The 22,624-nt window shown below is 29.9% G+C and overlaps 2 protein-coding genes across 2 annotated transcripts; both read left to right on the top strand.

The window, feature by feature from the left end:
* Positions 1–5,959: 5,959 nt before the first annotated feature.
* Positions 5,960–9,121, top strand: LOC114189897 (protein SIEVE ELEMENT OCCLUSION B-like). Its single transcript, XM_028078621.2, has 7 exons — positions 5,960–6,286; positions 6,402–6,458; positions 6,555–6,970; positions 7,192–7,280; positions 7,373–7,521; positions 7,713–8,198; positions 8,348–9,121. Exons 1-7 carry the CDS (start codon positions 6,074–6,076, stop codon positions 8,933–8,935), a joined length of 1,998 nt encoding a protein of 665 aa, XP_027934422.2. The 5' UTR covers positions 5,960–6,073; the 3' UTR covers positions 8,936–9,121.
* Positions 9,122–12,962: 3,841 nt separating this feature from the next.
* On the top strand, positions 12,963–16,156 carry LOC114189737 (protein SIEVE ELEMENT OCCLUSION B-like). Its single transcript, XM_028078407.2, has 7 exons — positions 12,963–13,224; positions 13,345–13,422; positions 13,643–14,052; positions 14,179–14,267; positions 14,363–14,496; positions 14,701–15,183; positions 15,315–16,156. The coding sequence occupies exons 1-7, from the start codon at positions 13,048–13,050 to the stop codon at positions 15,906–15,908; spliced, it is 1,965 nt and encodes a 654-aa protein (XP_027934208.1). The 5' UTR covers positions 12,963–13,047; the 3' UTR covers positions 15,909–16,156.
* Positions 16,157–22,624: the final 6,468 nt, after the last annotated feature.

The raw sequence follows: 22,624 nt of genomic DNA, 5'->3' as shown, positions 1-22,624 counted from the left end.
TAAATTTCTCTGTAATTCGAAACGAATTTCATATTTATAAAAAAATATATTTATGTTAGTGTGATAGTATGGATTTCAATGATTGACATTGATAGTATTCTTTTTTAAGTCGTAAACTTTTATAATTAGCAGTTTTTATATTTAATACCGTAAGATTTTTAGTAAAGTATCTCCCACCAAACTTTAAAATAATAAATTATTAAAAACATTAAAGGAATTATTAAAGATCCTGTTGAAAATAAAAAAAAAAAATCATTGTAGACTTGTCCTCGCTTTAAAAATGCAAAATAGATGATCCATTAATTATATATATATATATATATATATATATATATATATATATAACCAAAATGTAACAAAATATAATATATTTATATTATCTCAATCTTGATTTATCAATTCTAAAATAATTACTAATTTTTAAAATTAAAAAATATTTTTAAAAATATGTATATTTTCAAAAATCTAATTTAAATAGAAAATAATTAAGTAAATATTTTTAACAATGAGTCATATAATAAATTTATAAGAGATCGAACAAATAATGAATTAGATCGCCTTAGTATGGACAAAGTTGAACTTGATCAACACAATGTTATTTTCAAATCATTAGAAAGTGTTATCAACTTTGATGTCAATCTGAGCGAGTTGAAAGATTTTTCTTATTTATCATCGGATCAGTTAAGCTCTAAGTGCGCTTTTGACCCTTTTTCCCATTTTACCAAAATGGTTAATCAACAATTACATGTAAACAAATCGAAAATAACCGTCAAATCACTTTACGTGATTTTTTTTTTAAATAAAATTACAAAATTATTGATGTGAAAATTTTCTCTTTCAAATACGAATTTAGATGGAATGCAAAGCAAAAGTCTATTGTACTTATGAATCAAAACATTTATTTATTATAACACCTAAAAACAAATCAATAATCAAACAGAAATAAGACAACACATGGTTTGAATTTATAACAAATCTCAAAATTCAACCATTCAAAAATTAACAATCAATTTCAAAGTCAATAGAAATATTTCAAAATAGTTTGAAGATATTTTAGTTCAATAATACGTTATCTTAATAATAATAATAAGATAATAAAATATTGAAAATTCACGAAATTCAAAAATGATTTAATATATGTAAGAAAAACTTCAAAGTGAATTTTAATTGATGAATCACCTTCTAGCAACTAGACTCTCAAAAAAAAAAAAAGATAGATGACTTCAAAATTTTATATTTTTTTAACATAATAAATTTTACAAATAAATAAATACTTAAAATTATTGTTTATGTTAAAGTATAAATTGAAATTTTAACATTTATCATTCTTTTTATTGTTCTAAATCAGAAAATTCTGGTTTTTACAAACCGTACTTTATGTATATCAGTGTCGTTAAATATTTAGTCTAGATATTGAAAACTTACCAAGGGTTGATTTAAGTGAAGGAATTTAACATCCTTTAACCTCAAGAACTTTTGGATTAATATGATAAGAAATTGTATATTTTTTTTATTTATTAACTAATAACTAGAATTGTTAAAATTGGTTGAAACTCGCGAGTCAATCCGGTTCACCACGGGTTCAAGCCGAATTGGATTGAAATTTTCTTACAAATTTTAATACGGGTTGATTTTTGTCCCGACTCACCTAGGTTGAACCCATGGTGACTCGGTTTACCTTTCCAACCCACAAATAAAGGATCACACAAGTGCTTTTTGTTTAAATTAGACATTGCATTTGGGTCAGGTTAGGTTTTTTTTTAGCCAATATATAGATAATTTGTATTTTTTGTGATTTTGGTTTGTATTAAAGTTTATTTGGATTTTGATTAGAATTATAATTTAGTTTAGACTGAAAAAAAAATTGTATTTTTTTTAATTAAGTGAACTCGTAAACCGACCCGTTTAACCCACCAACCCGTGATGAGCCGGACTGGATTTAAATTTTTTTTGGCTCACTAATAAGTAAGTCAGATTAGGTTGACTCACTAAGTGATCAACCCGTGGTGGACCAAACCAAACTGAATCGAATTATCCGTTTTAACAACTCTACTAATAACACTTTATATTGATTGTTTTTGTCGCTTATGTGTATGACTCCTACCTAAATCGAAAATTTAAGGATTGTGCAATATCACTGAATTTGGAAATTCTTGGTCCATAATTACGTCTAAGAGGTTGTGAAACTCTTAATTGGAGAGGGAATGGAAAAGGAAGAAACCAGTTTATACCAGCTTAAAAAAAAGGTTGTATAGCATTTCAAGTTCTCACTAAAAATAAAGAGCACCTCCATAGCATAGAAGTATAATTTATTTTTGGGTTAAACATGTTTTAAATCTCAGAACTTTGATTCAAAATTGGAATTCATCCTTGTTTAAAATTTCGATACATTTTGGTCCCTATATTTTAAAAATAAATGAATATAGTTCTTTTAACCCAATTACGTTAATTTTTTGTTGATGCGTCGAATGTTTTTCATGTTAGTATTGGAATTATTTACACTATTTGACACATTTCCAGTTCAATATCTGTTGAGAAATGCGTTTGACACCTAAAAAAAAGTTAACGTAATTGAGTTTAAATGATTATATTCATTTATTTTTAAAGTTTAGGAACCAAAGTGTATCGAAGTTTCGGACAAAAACGAATTTCAAGTTTTGATCAAACATTGTCGGACCTTAAGAGAGACTAAGGGGGCCATGCCCCCACCCTCTTTTTTTTTATATTTATATATTTATTATATAATTTTTGATATATCTTTTAAAAATTAATATTTTTAATATATTTTATATATTTGATATTTTAATAAATTTTTATATATTTTTATGTATATATAAGGAATTTTTTTTCTTTTTGTTGTCCATTTTTAGTTTTAACTTTTTTAATTTTAACTTTTAAACATTTTTTTAATAAAAATAGTTATTTTATTAATATTATCTTTTAAATGATTATTTGTTTAATTTAATTATTTTTTATTTAATTATTGTTTTAAATTTAATCACTATAAATGAAAATTAATTATAGTAAAATTATAAAAGTTATTTATATTTAATTTTATAATTATAATAATAACATAATTGTTATTTTTATTTTTAATTATTATAAGAAGTAAATAAAATATTTTTACTAATTTTTATAAAAATTTTGAAATTACTCTTTTGATTTCTCCTTTCGTTCAAAAATATTAAGTCGATTTTCTAGTTTTAATTTGGTTCCAATTTTTAAAAAAATGATGCAGTTTTGTCCTTTTCTCATTAATTTCTTGAATTGGGTCAAGATTTTTTCATCAAAAATGAAGTTGTGAATAAATAAGGATAGTTTGTTTTGTTGGTGTAATTGACATAATCCTCAGGTCAATTTTGATGAAAAATTCTTGCTTCGCTTCAAGGAATTTAACGAAAAAGATCAAATTGCATCAATTTTAAAACAATCGGGACATAATTGAAACTAAAAAATCCTAGATAACCAACTTGACATTTTTGTAAGAAAAAATAGATAAAAAAAAATAATTGAATCAAAATTTTGTACCCCAACTATATTAGTAACACAACATACATCTATTGACTTTTTTTTTATTACTACGTTTTGTGAATTAAAAAATCGACTTAGTAAACTTAATTAAATCCATATTATTCTGATCCACAATTTATTTGTGAAGTAACGAAAATCAGTGATAAAATAAATATATGCTGGAGTTATTTTACTTCTTTAATTGAAAAAAGAAACTGAAAAAAAAAACATAATCAGCAATAATGATAAATGTGTGAATCTTTTCATATGAAAACTGTTTGTATTATTTATTATTTTTTATGCATATATATATATATATATATATATATATATATGTTTTTTATTATTTTTACTTGGTATTTTTTAAGTTTTTTGTTTAGTTAATATAAGTATTTCTAAACAAGATGAATTTTTTTTGTAAATATTATTTATAAATAAAAATAAAATTAAATATGTTTTTAGTCCAAAATGGAAAATATTTTAATTCCAAATTTAAAATTTTTTAAGTTAATATCATTAACTTTTTTTAATTTGATAGATGATGTTTCATAATTTAAAGTTAACATTAACTTTTTTAAATTTTGGGCTTTTGTTTTCTAATTATAGTTTGACATTAAGAAAATATCGTTAATCAGAATGACAAAAATCCATCATCATTACCCCTTAATCCTTTGTAGTTCGATCCAATAGAATGTTGCGACAGTTTCTCCTTTGTAATCCTTCTTCAGTCGAAGAGACATCAATAGATTCCGAACTATTCATTTTTCTTTTTAATTTTTCATACGACTGTAGCATTTATATGGATGAAACAAAGTGTCTCACCTCAACTGCACACAAACATATATTTATATAACTGGAAAATTATGCAAACAAACTTGAAGAACACGGATAATACAAAAGAGAAAACGCACACACTTGTTATAGAATACTTCAATTGCTAACTGGTCCATAAAGAAAAGGGTTCTTAATAAAGAAAAAGAGCGAAGCTTCCTTATAACGAATTAATTTCTTTTTTAACCTTTCTTATACTTTGAGACATTAGAGAATCAATGAATTTATACAATGCCAAAGCAAGCCTGAGCTTAATCAAGAAAAAAAAAAAAAAACCAATGGTACCAAAGTTTGAGGTTGTTAGCAAACTTGTTTATCCATTGCACATATAATTTATAAATACACTTTATGTTATTACCCTTCTACTTTTAAAAATAAAATATTAAATTTTGGTTAAGTGTATTTATTACTGAATGAATTAATAACCCCCTTTTACTTTTTTTTACAGCATATTCTCATTTACTTATTATACACAGTTCTTGTTAGGAACATATGATTTTGTAAAGTCGAAATAAATTGTTATACACAATCCTTGTCATTTTCCACTAGATGACAAAATAAGTTGGATATTTTGTATAAAAAAGCAAAAATAAATTTGAAATATATTAAAAGTACCCAAAACAGATTTGAAATTCATAAAATGATTAGAAATTTCAAAAGGGCAGGGTTGCAATAATGAGAATTTAAGTCACCACTAATTTTTTCGGTGTAAGTTTATTTGATCTAATTGTGAGAATTTGTCCCATCTAATTGTAGGTGAAATACCATCATTAAGTAGAAATTATCCTATCTCATTTCGTCATCTTAAATACAACAAAAATCTATTCAAACATCTCAAAGCGCATCCGTCATGAAGCTCAGATTTCAAATAGATGACCTCTAATTTTAAATAAGTAATAATCAAATTGTGAACAAATACATTCAATTCCAACCAATGAATCCAGTTTTTTATATATAAGACTTTATAAACAACTTTAATATTAATTTAATAGAATACTAAAAAAAACTTAATTGAGTAAAAACATAAGTAAATCATAAACTTAAATTACTAATGAAGTCATATAATCACTAATAAAAAGTAATAAAAAAGGCATGTACACCTTTTATAATCCATTAGCAGCTCTATTCAAGTTTTAAATCAGATTAAGCTTTACCTAAATTACCTAAAATTTAAAAATAAATTATAATAAAATTAATGAAAGTATTAAAAGCGAAAGTCTCTTGACCTTCAAATTCACACTCCTTAAAAAAAGGAAAGAAAGCAAACCAACGAAAGATGCAAACAAAAAAATAGAGCTTGAAGAGTAAAGTTATATGCACATTTAGAAACCTATCTATCTATCTATCTATATATATATATATATATATATATATATATATTTTTTTTTTTTTTTTCTTCCTGTAAATATATTTGAGTGTCGTATTATGGGGCTTTTATATGTCTTTTTCTAGTAAATAATAATAATTCATCTAAAAGAGAAAGTATACCCCCTCATAATTTGCCTCACATTCCTCAATAATCCTAATCAGTGGAGGCTATATCCGAAAATCCCCATCATTCCACATGTTTCACGCTCATATCCTAGCCCACTTCAGAGGCAACATAGTGTTTTGTTTTATCCCGCTAAACTGTGTATATAAATATGGGAGCAATAGCATCTTCATCACAAGACAAGGTTTCCTCTACTCTCAAACACAAACTTCCTCAGAAGATACAAAATTAGTAATCACCATGGCATTGGCATTGCTCAACTCATCTGCAAGTGCTATCACTCCACAGCAGAAAGACCAACTCCCCAATCCTTTTGAGCTTCAAGACTCTCAGATCCGCTACAAGGTTTATCTCACTCACGTCAATGACGACAAAGAGTACGACGGGGATGTCCTTTTCAACCTTGTCTCCAACATTCTCAACTCCACCTCAGCTCAAGTTTCAGCAACTGCAGTAATTAGCGTTTAAAAGTTTATCTATAATTCGTTCGTTGTTACACCTTAACTTTATCATGCACATGGCATCATCATGTCTAAACAAATAACACATGGGTGGTGATATGCCACAGGTTTCTGTCACAAGTTTCAAACCAGACTTCCCTACACTGAAGCGGCTTTCCTGTCAGGTTATTAGTATATATCATATTTTGAGTTTACTTTATGGAGTTTTTGAAATTTTTTTTTTTTGGTGCTAATAATTGATTATGGTAAACGAGCAATAGATGATAACCACACGTGGGACTCCAGAATGTGCACACCAGACAACACTGAAGATTCTTCAGCAACTGAGTGGGTTCTCGTGGGGTGCGAAGGCGGTGATAGCTCTAGCTGCATTCTCTTTGGAATATGGGGAATTTTGGCGGCTTGATCGGGTTCAAGTTGCAGATCAATTCGGGAACTCTTTGAAGCAGCTTAACCAAGTTCAAATTAGCAGAAAGGTCCCTGCAGACATGACTGATCTGGTCACAGTTTTAGGGGAAGTGCTAAATTACATCAATCTGTGGGCAAAATGGTCTTCTATGGATTACGACACAGAGGCAGTGCCTTCATTGTTAGCTGCCATGCAAGAGATCCCTCTTGCTGTCTACTGGACAATTGCCTCCATTGTTGCTTCCGTTGGCAACCTCGTCGGTATATCGTAAGTCCTTTTCATTGCAAACTAATTTACATAATCTGGAGATAGCAGAGAATGAAGTAAAAATCTGACTCTGATAGAATGATTTTTTAATTATATTATCAGTATACAGAACTTTAAGATTTATTTAAAGAATCTCGCCTTGTTTCACTTTAACAAGACAAGGTTCACTCTTGCAGAATATAAAAGCAATTGAGTTTAACTTTTTTTTTTTTTGGTTTCAGGGAGCATAAATTATCAAACTTTAAAGACAGGCTTAATAAGATTGTGATCAAGTTGAAGACCCATATGGAAAATGGCAGATGGGAAATAGGTATATTTGAGTTTAAAGGCTTTCTGTTTATCCAATCTTTGGAATTTGATCTCAAATACTGATAGGATATTGTCTTCATTAATCTGTTGCAGGGAGGATACAAGATTACAAAATCCGTATCGATATTAGATATCCTAAAATTAAAGATGTTGTGGATCTGTTGGACATTCTGATCATTCCTGCTTCTGACAGCGGAACTTCCATACCCAAAATATTTGAAGTCGGCGTCCAAATTAAAAATGTTAGTGCTAAACCACACACTTGCATTAGATTTAACTTAGAGTAATAATTATTATTTTTATCAATTTTGTGACAAGTTTTACCCTTTAATTTATTTTAGATATTTGAAAATTAGTCTTTAATTTAAAAAAGTTCTCAAAAAAGAGATTTTTCATTTAAAATAAACTAATAAACGTATTGGTTACCAAACAGGGCATTGAAGTGTTCAAGCAGAAATACGTGATGTTGTTCATTTCGGGCCTCGACAGCATTGGAGATGAGATTTTGCTTTTGAGTTCCATATACAGGAGATTGCAAGAGCACGCAGGAGAAGAAATAAAAGGTTTCAAGAAAGGTGATTTCAGAATCTTATGGATCCCCATTGTGGATGATTGGAACACCGACAACATCAGGAGGGAGAAGTTTTATAATTTGAAGAAAAACATGAAATGGCACGTGTTGGAGTACTTTGAAAAGTTACCAGGATACGAGATCATAGTGGAGAAACTTAAATACGATGGCAAGCCTATAGTGACCGTGGTCAACCCTCAAGGTCAGATAATGAATGAGAACGCATTGCAGATTATTTTCGAATGGGAAATCGAAGCGTTTCCTTTTAGGCAAATTGACGCCGATGATCTCAACAAAAAATGGAAATGGTTTTGGAATTTATTGGAGAAAACAGATGACAAAGCAAAGGTAAGCGCAAATATACAATTATTGCATGTAACATGGAAATTTTTTCTTACAAGAATCATTAATTCGAACATACAGTTATATCCATGAATCAAATGGTTTGCATTTGGTTTAGTTTATCGTTTTCTAACTAATTTGTTACTGCACTTAAGCTGTTGGGAAGGGATAATACAAGTTGCGTCTTCATCTATGGAGGTAACGACAGTAATTGGGTCCAAAACATGAAGAACGCAATTGGAAAGATCGAGAAGCACGAGATCAACAATGTGGACGTTAACATAGAGCGGTATCAGTTGGGGGAGCATAACCCTGACCATGTACCCTCATTTTGGATCGGTCTTGATGGGAAGAAGAAGAACAAGGAGTGCAAGGGAAGAGTGGACTGTGAAATTCAGGAAGTTGTGAGGACCTTGCTTTGCCTTAAACAAGATCCACTGGGATGGGTTGTTCTTAGCAGAGGGCGTAACTTAAAGCTACTGGGTCATGGTGAGCCTATGTATCAAACTGTGCTTGAATTTGAGAAATGGAAAAACACAGTGCTCGAGAAAGAAACCTTTGATGTAGCCTTCAATGAACATTACGATGTGGTGAAAGAGAGATATGGTAGTCGCCCATATGATCATACTTCAAGTGTTCTAGCCACCATAACTTGCCCGAATAGCTCTTGTGGACGAGTCATGGAGCTGACATCAATTCAGTATAGGTGCTGCCATGGTAGTGCAAACAGTTGCAATGTCTGATTTCACCACAGGCCAACAACAATGGTTTTAAATATGGAGTTTCACTGTAACTTTCCTTGTTTACTTCGTATGCATCGTCCTGTAGCCACTTTGTTCGCCCTTCAATGGGTTGAAACTAAATAATGGCTTTTTTTGTGTGTATTGTACTTTATTTCATTGAATAAAAGTAGTATTAATATTATATTATATTGTAACTCTTAATATTTTGAGTCAATTTTGATTCATTAATTCTATTTGGGAATTACAACTAACTTTCTTCTATTCTAGTTTAGTGATGTACTAAGAAAAATTCAACTTGCGTTTCTTATTTGTACGTCTTTGAAGCAACATATAAAACTTTAGCAAGACAAATATAATTGGAGATGGAGGTTTTGGAACTGTGTATAATATGAAAACAGTTGCGTTAGAAAGCTCAGTGAGGAAAAAACGCAAGGTCAGCGTGAGTTCATGGCTTAAATGGATTTAAATTTGGTCCAGAGGAAGAAGCGAAGGGCGAGTTAGGGGTTTGTTGTTGAGCTAGAGGGTAATTTGGGAGACTAAAAAGAAATGATATTTTGTGAATTATGTTTTGATAACTTTTTTATATTTGAGGTGACAATTTTTTAAGTGTTTTTTATTTTTTTTATTTTTCTATCTTTCATAATAATTTAAAATATATCAAAATATAATTGTCCAAATTAAAAGAGTTTGTGCTCACAATTTCAATATTTATTTAAGTCTAAATCATGCCAATACTATACTTCAATAAAAATAGAAAGAATAAAATAAAATAAAAATATATTAATGAAAGTTGCGTTTGATTCATATAATTTGCACGCTTATATATAGAAGTTGTGTTGGACAAAGATCGATCTACGATAAAAAGTTATGTTAGAACAAGCGTATTTTCTTTTTTATAAAAGATAAATATATTTTTGATTTTAATTTTTAGTAAAAATTGAAGTTAATTTCTTTTCAAAATTTTGTACCAATTTAGTTCATCGTTTTTAAAAATACATGAATTTAATTTTTTATTAAACTTTATTTATGTTTATTGACGTTTCAAACACGTTTCATAATAACGTTGAAGTCGAGTTGTACCAAACGATGTAAACAATTTAAATGTTATCATAAAATGTGTTTATAGCGTTAAATAAAGTTAATAAAATTTTGTTAAAAAAACTAAATTCACGAATTTATGAATTTGGAAGACAAAAATGACATCAAAGAAAAAGAAACTAATTTCAAATTTCATTTAAAGTTAATAACAAAAACATATTTAATATTTTTTAAAATAACACTTTAAATACCTAATGTTTTAGAAAATTGTTTCATTTCAATAACTTTCAAATAAAATTATACGGGTAAATTCACAAGTCTTTTTAAAATCTAACATATCATTTATGATAACTTATTTGAATCTCGTTTAAAATCCGAGTAATTAAACTTAAAGATAAAATTATGATTTTAATACTATAAAAATAATACAGTAATACTGAAGTGTATTATTTGTGTTTAACTAAAAAGTTAGTTTGTTAGGTCTAATAAGTTTTTAAGTAATCTAAAACTCAACCTTCTATTTAAATATGTTTTTATCAAATTATTTTTCCCAAAAACTAGTTTAGACCATCACTTATTGCTATTAATACTTTAGTCCTAAAAAATATTAATTTTTTTTTTATAAAAAGTAAAATGTTGCTTCAGGGGATCGTGAATTTAGAAGTAGTTGAATAAGGATAGACTACATTTTAAAGGTTCAATTACTCGGATGGTATTCATTTTGGTAGGAGTGTGTCAATTTGGTACTCACGGAAAAAAAAGTGTCAATTGTGCTCACTTTTGAAAAAAGTGTCTCAATTAGGTCCTTTTTAGAAAAAAAAATAATTAATGCCGTTAACGACACACAACATGTCACTCTCTAGTTTTATTTTTTTATTTTTTTTAATTTTATTTTTTTGCAAAATTTTGTTGTTGTCACGTGTCAAGTCCTTTCTATGACACATGACAATGTTAGTGCCACGTGACAGGATAATGTCATATGTAACAAATGTCATTGTAGTAATTTCAATTTAGTACTCATATATACCTTATTGTTTCAATTTAGTCCCCACGTGTCACTCGATCAAACTAAATTATGCCTATAACTATCTATACATGCATGGCAAACTTGGCATCAGTTACAAAGAAGGAAAAAATATGATGAAGGTAGATCAATATTACCGGATAATGTAAAAGAATGTGGGAGACAAGAAGAGGAGAGACCACAAAGGATAGAAACGAGTGAGGTGCAAGGAAGGAGTGAGACAAAACTTTTGGAGGTGAAGACGACAATAAGTTAACAAGAGAGTGAAAATTTGTTTTCATTAAATAAGAAAGAGAAGGAGACATTCAAAATTTCACATTTAATGCAGAAGGTGGTCAAAGGGCAATTTTGGATTTTTAAAAGTACTTGGGTGCAGAAGAAATATTGGAGGTGCAGAAAGAAATCTCCCTAAAAAAAATAGGCCACCCATAAGTGGTAAGCGCATAATGCATGGGCCAACTGGCCCTACTCGTCTTTGATCTGACGCACTTCCCTACTCTAACACTTTCACGTCACAAAAAATGACTCTAATCATTGCTCATTTGTTTTGGATTGGCATAGAAAGTGGGAAGCTAAAGAAACAGCAGGGCATGGATTGAGATTCAAGCATTTTGGAGAGCTTTGCTTTTCCTTAAACCATATTCCTAAACATATGTTGCTCTCAACAAAGTGTAATGTAAAGCATCTGGGCCAAGGCAAGCAAATGCATGAGCTACTGTTTTTGAGATCAAAGAAAAGAACAAGGGCCAGAGAAAGAAAGTTATGTTTTGTTGGGTCTTTCTAAAGAGAAACATTAAAGATAGTCATTCCTAATGATACATAACCCAATGATAGTTATTTAAACTACTGGTGATATATTCTGTTATAGGAATTTACAAGTAGAGTAATCTTTAATCGGCAAAAATGGATGCTTTCATATTCTTTCTTTATCTATTGTTCAACTATTTACCTATTTTTTATTAATACAAAAATATATTAATATGAGAGTACTAGATATTGTATTATTTTGGACCGAACGAAATGGTATAACGATCAACTTATAATCAGATGGTTATAATTAAGAGTTTGATATTATTTACACACACATATAAGTCATACTTCATAATGTTGTATGATACATTCCTTGTGGACTTGACTCAAAAAGTATAATTCAGGAAAAAAGTGAAATTATAACTATTAAAGAGCATACGTGATAATTACGTTGTACAGAAAAGATGCTGTATATAATTTTAAAATTTTGAATGATATACTATTTTTTTACCCGCAACATCCTTTAAAACTCAACTCCTTTTCTTCAGCTGTTTTCACTTACCATATTTAGCTCCCTTTGGTTCTCTAAATTCCAAAATATATATATATATATATATATATATATATATCTATATATATATATATATATATATATATATATATATATATATATATAAAGGTAGTAGTTTCACCTTGACATTATATTACATATTTATTTATTTAAAGTGCATATTGTAGATGACGAAACATGATTTCTCGAGTACAGATATAACATTTTAAAGCTTGAGTAAAGCTAATGTTGATTATTTAATTTCACATAAGTACTCTCATATGTCCATCTTCTAAGATAATTGTGTCTAGAAGCATCTTTGTTGATGAGTAAAATTACGTTAGTACTTTTGTTCTTTCCTTGAAGCCGAAACATTTTTCTGATCCTATTTGGGAAGCGGGACAAGATCATCTTTTTCTAAAGTTTTGCGAACTTGCAACAAATTGCCTATGATATCCTTTGTCATCCCACATTTCCCATTAACCCCATAAGGGGTAGGTTATGAAAATCACACTAGAAGGCACATTTCACGCCTTGAAAGGCCCCAGCAGAAGCTACTTCGTATATTGTCTTTTTTCGAAACTCTTGATTTACCAATAAAGTAATAATACCAAATCTACACTCTTGTGGCCTCTTCAGCTTATATATATACGTGGATGAACCAACCAAACCCCACAAGGCATCCTTTGCTTTCGGAGCTTACAATTGTTCAACAATACTTGCTTTGCCACCCACAAAGCCTTATTCACCATGTCACTGTCCAATGGAGCTGATGCTACTTCCAAGCAGCAGAAACCCCAGCTTCCCAACCCCTTTGATCTCATCGACTCTGAGATCCTTGAGAAAGTTTATGTCACCCACCTTCATGATGATGACAAGTGCGATGTAGATGTCCTTTTTGATGTTGTCTCCAGTGTTGTACTTAAGGTACGATGTTTATGTCATTCTCCCTCTTTACAAATGCAAATCTTCCTATAAATTCACACTAGGCATGTTTAATTATCATTTAAACCTAATTAATGCAATTGGTTATATCGTGAGTGACAGACAAGGTTAACTGAAAGCAAAGCTTATCAGACCGTTTTCCAACCAGAGTTTCGTACAATGAAGCTGATTTCCTGTCAGGTTATCTCATGGCACAATCATTATTATTATTCCTTACTTTATTTGCAAATATATTATTAAAATGATATGTCGTACTTTATTTTTGTTCATTCAAAAAGGGTGAGTTTCGTTTGTATTATATTATGATTATGATTATGATTATGATCTCGCGTTGGCAAAAGCACAAATTTAATATGCTTCAAGAATATTTTAAACAAGTGATAGAATGATATGATAACAGATGATAACCACACCCCGTGGTGAACGTTACGTGCACCAAGCGACCATGTGCATTCTTCATCACCTCAGAAACTACTCGTGGGATGCGAAGGCACTAGTGACTCTAGCTGCTTTCGCTTTGGAGTATGGGAATCTTCTGCACCTCAGTGATGTTGCAACACCAGATAACCTACTTACAAACTCCTTGAAACAACTGAATCAAATCCAAATCAGAAAGGACCCTGCCACCATTTTGGTGGCATTGGTGATGAAAGTGCTTAACGACATCCAAGAGTGGACAAGATTGTCTTCTTTTGGTTACGACATCCTGGATGTGCCATCTTTGTCTGATGCCCTGCAAGAGGTTCCTGTTGTTGTATATTGGATTATTGCTTCCCTTATTGCTGCCACTGGCAACCTCGTTGGTGTATCGTAAGTTTTCTTCTCAACTGTTATACTGATATAATCCACTGGTGTATGTTGACGTCATATATATATATATATATATATATATATATATATATTATAACTGAAATTCTTTATTAATGTATATCTCAGGGACTATGTATTATCACATTTTGTGGAAAGGCTTTCTTCTTCTGCTTCTCGATTCCAGGAACATCTGAAATTGAGCCGAGAGCAAAAAGGTTGCGCTATGTTTCTATTGTGTTTAATTTTATTGGAAGCTAATAAGTATGAGGAAACTGATCAGATACTAAAAAGGAATATCTATTTTTTGCAGGTTATGCAGATGAATACTACAAGCGCAAGAAGGCATTTTCTAATCCCAAAGATATTGTAGAACTCTTAAGGCTTCTGATCCAACATAATGGATCTAAGGTCCAAATATATGATGGCAGCATCAAAACCACCACGGTTAGTCTCTAAGACATTTAGACTCCTCGTGTCTCTTGATATGATATTAAGATGGAACGATTAATCTTTCGAAAAGTTGACGACTATGTCAACATATTTTTATGAAAAAGCATTAATCTAGCCATTTTTCACTTTGTTATTTTGCCAATTGCAATCATCTTAAAGACAAAACTAATGATGATGTCTTTTTTCTTTTTGAAACAGGATATTGAAATCTTCGACCAGAAATATGTCTTGTTGTTCATTTCAAGCCTCGACAAGATTGAAGATGAGATTTCACTTTTGAATTCACTCTACGACAGACTGCAGGAAAATCCAAGTGAAATAATAAAAAACTACAAGAAAGAGGATTTCAAGATTTTGTGGATTCCCATTGTGACTTTCTGGGACGACAAGCAAAGACTCAAATTCAATGCGTTGAAGGATACCATCAAATGGTACGCAGTGGAGTTCTTCACTGAGCTACCAGGAACTGACCTAATAAAAGAGAAATTTAATTACAGGGGTAAACCTATTATCCCGGTGCTCACCCCTCTTGCTGACACCTTGAATGAAGATGCTATGGACTTGATTTTCCAATGGGGGATCGACGCGTTCCCCTTTAGGAAATCTGATGGTATTGACCTTACTCTAAAATGGAAGTGGTTCTGGGATGCAACAAAGAAAGCAAATCTTGGAATACAGCAGGTAAATTCACTGCTGTTATCTAACCACCTCAGTGAGATATAATACTAATAGTTCACTATTTTTTAGGGATAATCATAGAGATTGATATGAAATTTATCTAATTATGTACCTTTGTTTTCAACGTGAATTAGGTCACCGGAGACAGGTATATTTTCATCTATGGCGGTGCTGACAAAAAGTGGATCCAAGACTTCGCAGTGGCGGTGGAGAAAACAAAAGGGCATGCAGCTATCTTGAACACAGATACTATAATAGATCATTATGAGCTGGGAAAGGATGACCCCAGGGTTGTTCCTCGTTTCTGGATCGAAATAGAAAGGAAGAGACTGAAGAAGCATAAGGATGTGGTGGACTGTGAGATTCAAAAGATTGTGAGGACTTTGCTTTGCCTTAAACAAGACCAACAAGGATGGGCCATTCTAACCAAAGGCTCTAACGTGAGGGTTCTGGGTCACGGTGAGCCTATGCGTCAAACTTTGGTTGAGTTTGATGCATGGAAAGACAAAGTGTTTCAAAAAGAAGGCTTTGACGTGGCCTTCGATGAATACTACAAGATTAAGCTTAACGAGTTATACGCTCGTCAACAATGCGCCATAGTTAAAAATAATGCAGATGTCCTTGTGACTATAACATGCCCAAATCCCACATGTGGACGCGTGATGGAGGTGACTTCTGTTAATTACAAGTGCTGCCATCGTGATGCTCCAAACAGTGGCAACATCTGAATGTGAAGGGGAGGAGAAAGAGGTTAATTCTTAGCCTCCACGAGTTTCTTTGGCAAAACTTTGTATTTGGGTTTCTTTTTGCTGTGTCGAGTTACTATCTATGCATGTCTTTTGTGTCAAGATGAAAGCTTTGTAGCCACTTGATTTGCCCATGGTGGTGAATGGGAAAATGAATAATGGCCTTGCTTCATCTTTTTGTCCATTGTCAACTATAAAATTGAATAAACTTAGCTCTGCATTTTCATAAATTTAGCCGTTCTCTTCTGTGGTGCTCTTCCGTCACCTTTGTTTTTGGAGCTCACTTTTTTAGCTTCTGATATTGATGTGTTATATTTTCTTATATAAGTGTGAACATGAATGACTTTGGTTACTACTCATACAAACTCCTCGCACCAAGAGATTAAGTCAACTGTTCCCACATTTCATTATAACATGATTACTCAGTAAAAAATATTTTTTTATAAATAAAGTGCAATGCATAAAATAGCAAAAGAAATGAGATATAATAATTTAAATTAATTTTAAATTATAAAGTATTTCAACATGTTAATGAGTTAAATATATTTTTAATCGTATAAGTAAATCTTTATTTTGATTCCTAAAAAATATTTTTATTTTTTCTAGCATGAACATATGTCAAGTAAGAACAACTGGACGTGTATTAATATTATGATATAATATCAACCCACAGTTTTGAAAAAAAACATTTTAAGATTCATAAAATAAATTATACTTTATCATAAAATAAATATTAAATACTAAAAATAGTTATTATAATTTTATAGGAATTAAGATGAAAGAAAACTATTTTTAAAATTCGAATTCATACATTTTATAAAGATTAAAAATAATTACTTTAAAATTAAAAAAAAATAAAAAACAAAAAGTTTATTAGGTCATGAGGAGCATATAATATATAGGTATATTCATGCATTAGTTTAGGGGATTTTTATTCATTTGTGCATTATTGGACTCATTTCATCATGCATTATTTAGTTTCAAATCATACATTTGGATTGGTGCGTTGTTTGTGTAAACAGATCTGAAGGGAGCAAGTTAGACACAAAACAACATGTTCCACAAGTGCTAGGTGGAGTCTTCTACGACTTGTGGATTTGACTTAAAAGATGCGAGTTTCAAGATAATTTGTTTCACAAGTGCCTGGTGGGTTTTTCCACGACTTGTGGAGTTTGCTTCAGAAGATCATGCGCAAAACAACGTGTTCCACTGGTGGTTTGTGGATTTTCCAACGAGAAATTTAAAGATTACGTGGACTGACAAAGATTTAAAAGAAAAAATATATATAAAGAGGAGAGATAGGGGGAAACAGTTAGAGAAGAGAGAAAATCACCTCAACGAAGGAGAGAACGTGGGAAAAGATAAAAGGAAGGCGTTCACGAAAAAAAAAAAACTTCTTCTTCTTCCTCTTTATTTTCTTCTGTTGCTTTGGCTACCGTTTGGTTTTTTCTTTTTCATTATGCAGAACTAATCTATTTCTGTTGGAGGATTGATGTAAAACTTTGGATTATAGGTTCTACTCTTTACATTTGATGTTTTATTAATGTTCTTCATCTCAGTGCTTTGTTTATGGTTTTATCGTTTATTTATGACCAATTTCACAACCAGGAAATTGACGATTGTTTGCGATTATAAACAAGACAGATTAGATTATGTCACAATTGGGAAATTGGACATATCTAATTAGTTTGCAATATAGATGATTATTGATTTTTCATGATTTTATTGAATTTTTGTAAACTAATATAAGGAATTGGGGGTTCGAATTCAATAAATAGATTTTACCTACTAAGGGATTAGGGGTACAATAGCTCTCATTAAACTTAAGTGGATGATTACATTGCTTGCATCAATTGAAAAGGAGTAGAATTCTATAGGAAAAAGTACGAAATCAATCCTGTAACAATTCTTCTATTGATGAAAGTTTTTGTTATAAATTTTATGTTTGCAATTCCATTGATTCGTATTTGCTCAAAATTACGTAAATTAGGAATCTAGTATTCAACAAATCAATCCCAGAGGATGAACGATATTTTATTACTACGTTAACAATTTGTTCACTTGCCATACGTTCATTAAGTCAAAATAAAAAACTCTCTAAATTTATAAGAACTAAAAGCTACTTATATTTACATTAAATATATTTAATATAATAAAAAAATATAATGGAATTGATTTAAGGGTTAAACATTTTTTTTGTCCTTTGGTTACTTTTAATGAAAATTGGAATCAGTCTCTTTTCGAATATATGTCTCGATTTACACCTCCAACTTTAGAAATTCATGAATTTAGTTATTTTAATCAAATTTTGTTAAAAAGTTTATTTGACGATTCATTGAAATAAAAATGTGTCAAATGGTGCAAACAACTCAAATATTATCATGAAATATATACAAAACATCAAATAAACTTACCAAATTTTGTTAAAAGGACTAAATCAACGTATTTAAGTTAAGGACTAAATTAGACCAAAATTTGAGATAAATTAATTCAAACTTTTACTAAAATTTAAATAACAAAAACATATTTAACCATTTATTTATTACGACATATCATATTTAAGATTTTACCATATGGAATCACAATTCAATGAATTTTTATTTTCAATTTTCAGTATAATTTTTTATAATTTCATTAAATTTCATCGGTTTAGTTTCTAAGTATCTATTTGGGACGTTTATAGGTTATTCATATTGATATTTTGGAATAAACACTATCACATCGGTCACTTTTAGTTCAAGTCTTATTTTGTTGTACCATTTTTTTAATTTTGATTTTCCAAATTAGTTTTATTTTAATATACATTTATACTAAAAATATAATTAATTATATACATGCTTTTAAATATTTAATTAATTAATTAATGCTTTTACCTACATAAATTTAAAATGTTATTATTTTTATATGTTAAATATTTTATTATTTATACATATATAAATGATGTTAGAAAAATGAATCTAACATATTATAATCAAATATGTGTTTAGAAAGAATTGTGTACCCGGTATCAATGAAAGATTTATCTGTCTGTTGTTCATGTGAGACCATAGTGCTATCTTTCTGGTAGGATATGCCAAAAGACTGAATGCTCAAACAAAAAATGTATATGACTATTTATCTTATTTCTCTATCTAAAACTGATTAATGAGGCATCGATTTTATATCCTTACCAGCAAATACTAGTCACATCTCACCATGTTACTAAACAATCAAGTTTATCAAAAATCATTTACTGAACCGTCCAACCCATCACAGACCATTCATCATAAGCCCAAAATCATGTATTATCTATAAAATCAATAACATTGTGCAATATAATTGATACTAACAAATAGGCTTAAATACCTTTTTGGTCCTCATTTTCGTAGTGTTTGTTGCGAATGGTCTTCATTTTCACAGAATGTTTAAAATGGTCCTCATTTTTACCGAATGTTTAGAATGGTCCTCATTTTCGCAATTCGTGTTTTATTTGGTCCTTTTTTGTAACGCCGTTTAAATCATTAACGGAGCATTGTACATGTGACACGATTTGTATTAGGGTGTATTATGTGTACTGTACAAGTGGCTTAATTAGATATTTGGGGATAAATAAGTGAGCTAGGGTTTTGGTAGGGAATGTTTGGGTAGTTGGTGAGTTTTGGCAATCTTGTTCCTCCATTCCCAATTGGTATTGCTGCAATCTTCTTCCTCCTGCAATCTCATTATATAGGTATGTTACGGTTCCAATCTTCTTCCTTTACCCCTGGTTGTAATCGTTGGAGGCAATCGTGTTGTATCCCTACCAAAACCCTAGCTCACTTATTTATCCCCAAATATCTAATTAAGCCACCTGTACAGTACACGTAACACACCCTAATACAAATCGTGCCACATGTACAATGTTCCGTTAATGATTTAAACGGCGTTACAGAAAAGGACCAACGAATTGCGAAAATGAGGACCATTCTAAACATTTGGTAAAAATGAGGACCATTTTAAACATTATGTGAAAATGAGGACCATCCGCAACAAACACTACGAAAATGAAGACCAAAAAGGTATTTAAGCCTAACAAATAATATAATTTATTGATTAATGTTAATCTATTATAATAACAAAATAGAGAATAATAACTTTATATAATAAAATCATATAAATACAACAATCTCCTATAATAATAATAATCAATTGTATAAATTACAACACGAGCCCTTAATAAATAAATAAATTATATCAATTACAATACAAGTACAAATAGGAATTAAGAAATATAAGCATGAAACACAACGATAATATCTGATAGATATATGTGACACCCCGACTATTATACTAAATAATTATTATCTGATAAAAAGATATGGAAATAATTTTTTTTTATAAGATTATTCTTGAGAGAACATTAATAATAACATAACATCATATTCATATATATGGTTTACATCTCTGTAATTGTTCATGAAATATTACAAAAGTATATATTTGTATAATATTAAGAGTCTTACATCAAAATAGAAGATTTATCTATATTTTTAATATCTCCTAAAGATATTAATAGAAATTATCCATGAGTTAATCTTCAGAAGATCCACCAACAATATCCCGAATAACTCTCACTGAGCAGGTTCATCTTCTGTTCATGCAACAGGTACATATGAAAGAAAAATATGAAAGGAGTTAGGTCTTTATAAGCCTTAAATATCAATCTTAATAAACTCAACAAACAATACAGACACTGGGGGCCTAGATTTGGACCTACAACCACAAAACTTGATCTTGTTTTACCAGACATATGGATCCATATTCCACTTCTGATGATCCAATCTGAACATCAAAAGTTACTTTGGGAAGTGATTAGGTAGTTGAGTATTTCTCATAAAATATTGGTACAATCATAATTATTTCTTTCTCGAGAATATTAGCCATTCATCGGCTCACAAAAGAGATATATACTCACTACCTAACCTTGGCGATGCCGAGCAGGTATCGGATAGTCCCAAGTTTGGCCTATGAATATCCTAGTCCAGGGCGCTATTCTGAACTATCCAGATATTCACCTACTTGGTAAAACTTCCTTAGACCCCACCATGGTCCCTGCCTTTCATCCCGCAGTGTACCAAACTGTGACTTCCCAAATACAAACACTTTGACACTGGTTTAATCTCAACTTATTGAAACCAGACTTAACTCTTACTTAACTGACATACTCTTGGATATTTTCAAAGGTCATTAAATGTGATGACTATCAATTCATGTCATTGTATAAACAATATACAAAGAATATAAAACAACGATAAAATGGATATGCAATTTTCTTCTATCCAAGCTCACTAAATAAAATAATATTTACTTTCACTTCACATTTATTTTTATTTTTAATTATAAAATAATGATAAAATAAGAATCAAAGCAAGAACTTTAAGTAAATAATTAGATAAGGATTAGAACATTATAATTAAATATAAAAATATAAATTAAACGGGACCAGTGCATAACTTGAGATATATTAATTGAAATAAATAAACAGGACCAGTGCATAACTGGAGATAAAAATAAAATAAATAAATAGGACCAGTGCGTAACTGGAGGTAAATAAAATAAAATAAATAAATAGGACCAGTGCGTAACTGGAGGTAAATAAAATAAAATAAATAAATAAATAGGACCAGTGCGTAACTGGAGGCAAATAAAATAAAGTAAATAAATAGGACCAGTACGTAACTGGAGGTAAATAAAATAAAATAAATAAATAGGACCAGTGCGTAACTAGAGGTAAATAAAATAAAATAAATAAATAGGACCAGTGCGTAACTGGAGATAAAAATAAAATAAAATAAATAAATAGGACCAGTGCGTAACTGAAGATAAATAAAATAAACTAAATAAACAGGACCCGTGCGTAACTGGAGATAAATAAAATAAAATAAACAAACAGGACCAGTGCGTAACTGGAGATAAATAAAAAAATAAAATAAATAAATAGGACCAGTGCGTAACTGGAGATAAAAATAAACTAAAATAAATAAATAGGACCAGTGCGTAACTGGAGATAAATAAAATAAACTAAATAAACAGGACCAGTGCGTAACTGGAGATAAATAAAATAAAATAAATAAACAGGACCAGTGCGTAACTGGAGATAAATAAAAAATAAAATAAATAAATAGGACTAGTGCGTAACTGGAGATAAATAAAATAAAATAAATAAATAGGATCAATACATATTTGGAGATTAAATAAAATAAATAAATAAACAGGATCAGTATATAATTGGAGATTAAATAAAATAAATATAAGAGGATAATAAATGAAAATAAGTTAAATGAAAGTAAAAAGAATAATATATGAGTCAAAATAAATAAAAGATTAATATAAAACCCATGAGCTTATCAAGATTAATATATAAGAGCTTAACCTCACTCCCCCTTACCTTATTGATTGAAGAGCACACTAATAATATTTGTAGAGGACTAGGATCTTTTTGAATCTTTGCTTTAAACTTTCTCTCTCTTCTTTCTATTTCTCTTTCTCTTTCTCTCTCTTCTTTCTTTCTTTCTCTCTCCCCTTTTCTTTCTTTCTTTCTTTCCTTCTTTCTTTCTCACTTTCTCACCTAACCTTCATTCTATGTATATATAACATCCATGTGCTTATCCTTTTAAGTAATCATTGCATTCATTAATTAAGAGATAATGTTTATCTCTTTAGATTTTTTTTTTCTTCTT

Source organism: Vigna unguiculata, chromosome 7 (genome assembly GCF_037176805.1).
Source record: "Vigna unguiculata cultivar grain cowpea cultivar isolate G323 ecotype 2 chromosome 7, ASM3717680v1, whole genome shotgun sequence".
In the NCBI taxonomy this organism is placed as follows: Eukaryota; Viridiplantae; Streptophyta; class Magnoliopsida; order Fabales; family Fabaceae; genus Vigna; species Vigna unguiculata.
This window is presented reverse-complemented; position numbering and strand designations above follow the sequence as displayed.

Excerpts from the sequence above, each read along its gene's own strand:
- LOC114189897 (XM_028078621.2), top strand. The coding sequence starts at position 6,074 with ATGGCATTGGCATTGCTCAACTCATCTGCAAGTGCTATCACTCCACAG. Across the intron at positions 6,287-6,401 it reads CTCAAGTTTCAGCAACTGCA|GTTTCTGTCACAAGTTTCAA; the intron begins GTAATTAGCGTT and ends GATATGCCACAG. Across the intron at positions 7,281-7,372 it reads AAATGGCAGATGGGAAATAG|GGAGGATACAAGATTACAAA; the intron begins GTATATTTGAGT and ends AATCTGTTGCAG.
- LOC114189737 (XM_028078407.2), top strand. The coding sequence starts at position 13,048 with ATGTCACTGTCCAATGGAGCTGATGCTACTTCCAAGCAGCAGAAACCC. Across the intron at positions 14,053-14,178 it reads GGCAACCTCGTTGGTGTATC|GGACTATGTATTATCACATT; the intron begins GTAAGTTTTCTT and ends TGTATATCTCAG. Across the intron at positions 14,268-14,362 it reads ATTGAGCCGAGAGCAAAAAG|GTTATGCAGATGAATACTAC; the intron begins GTTGCGCTATGT and ends TATTTTTTGCAG.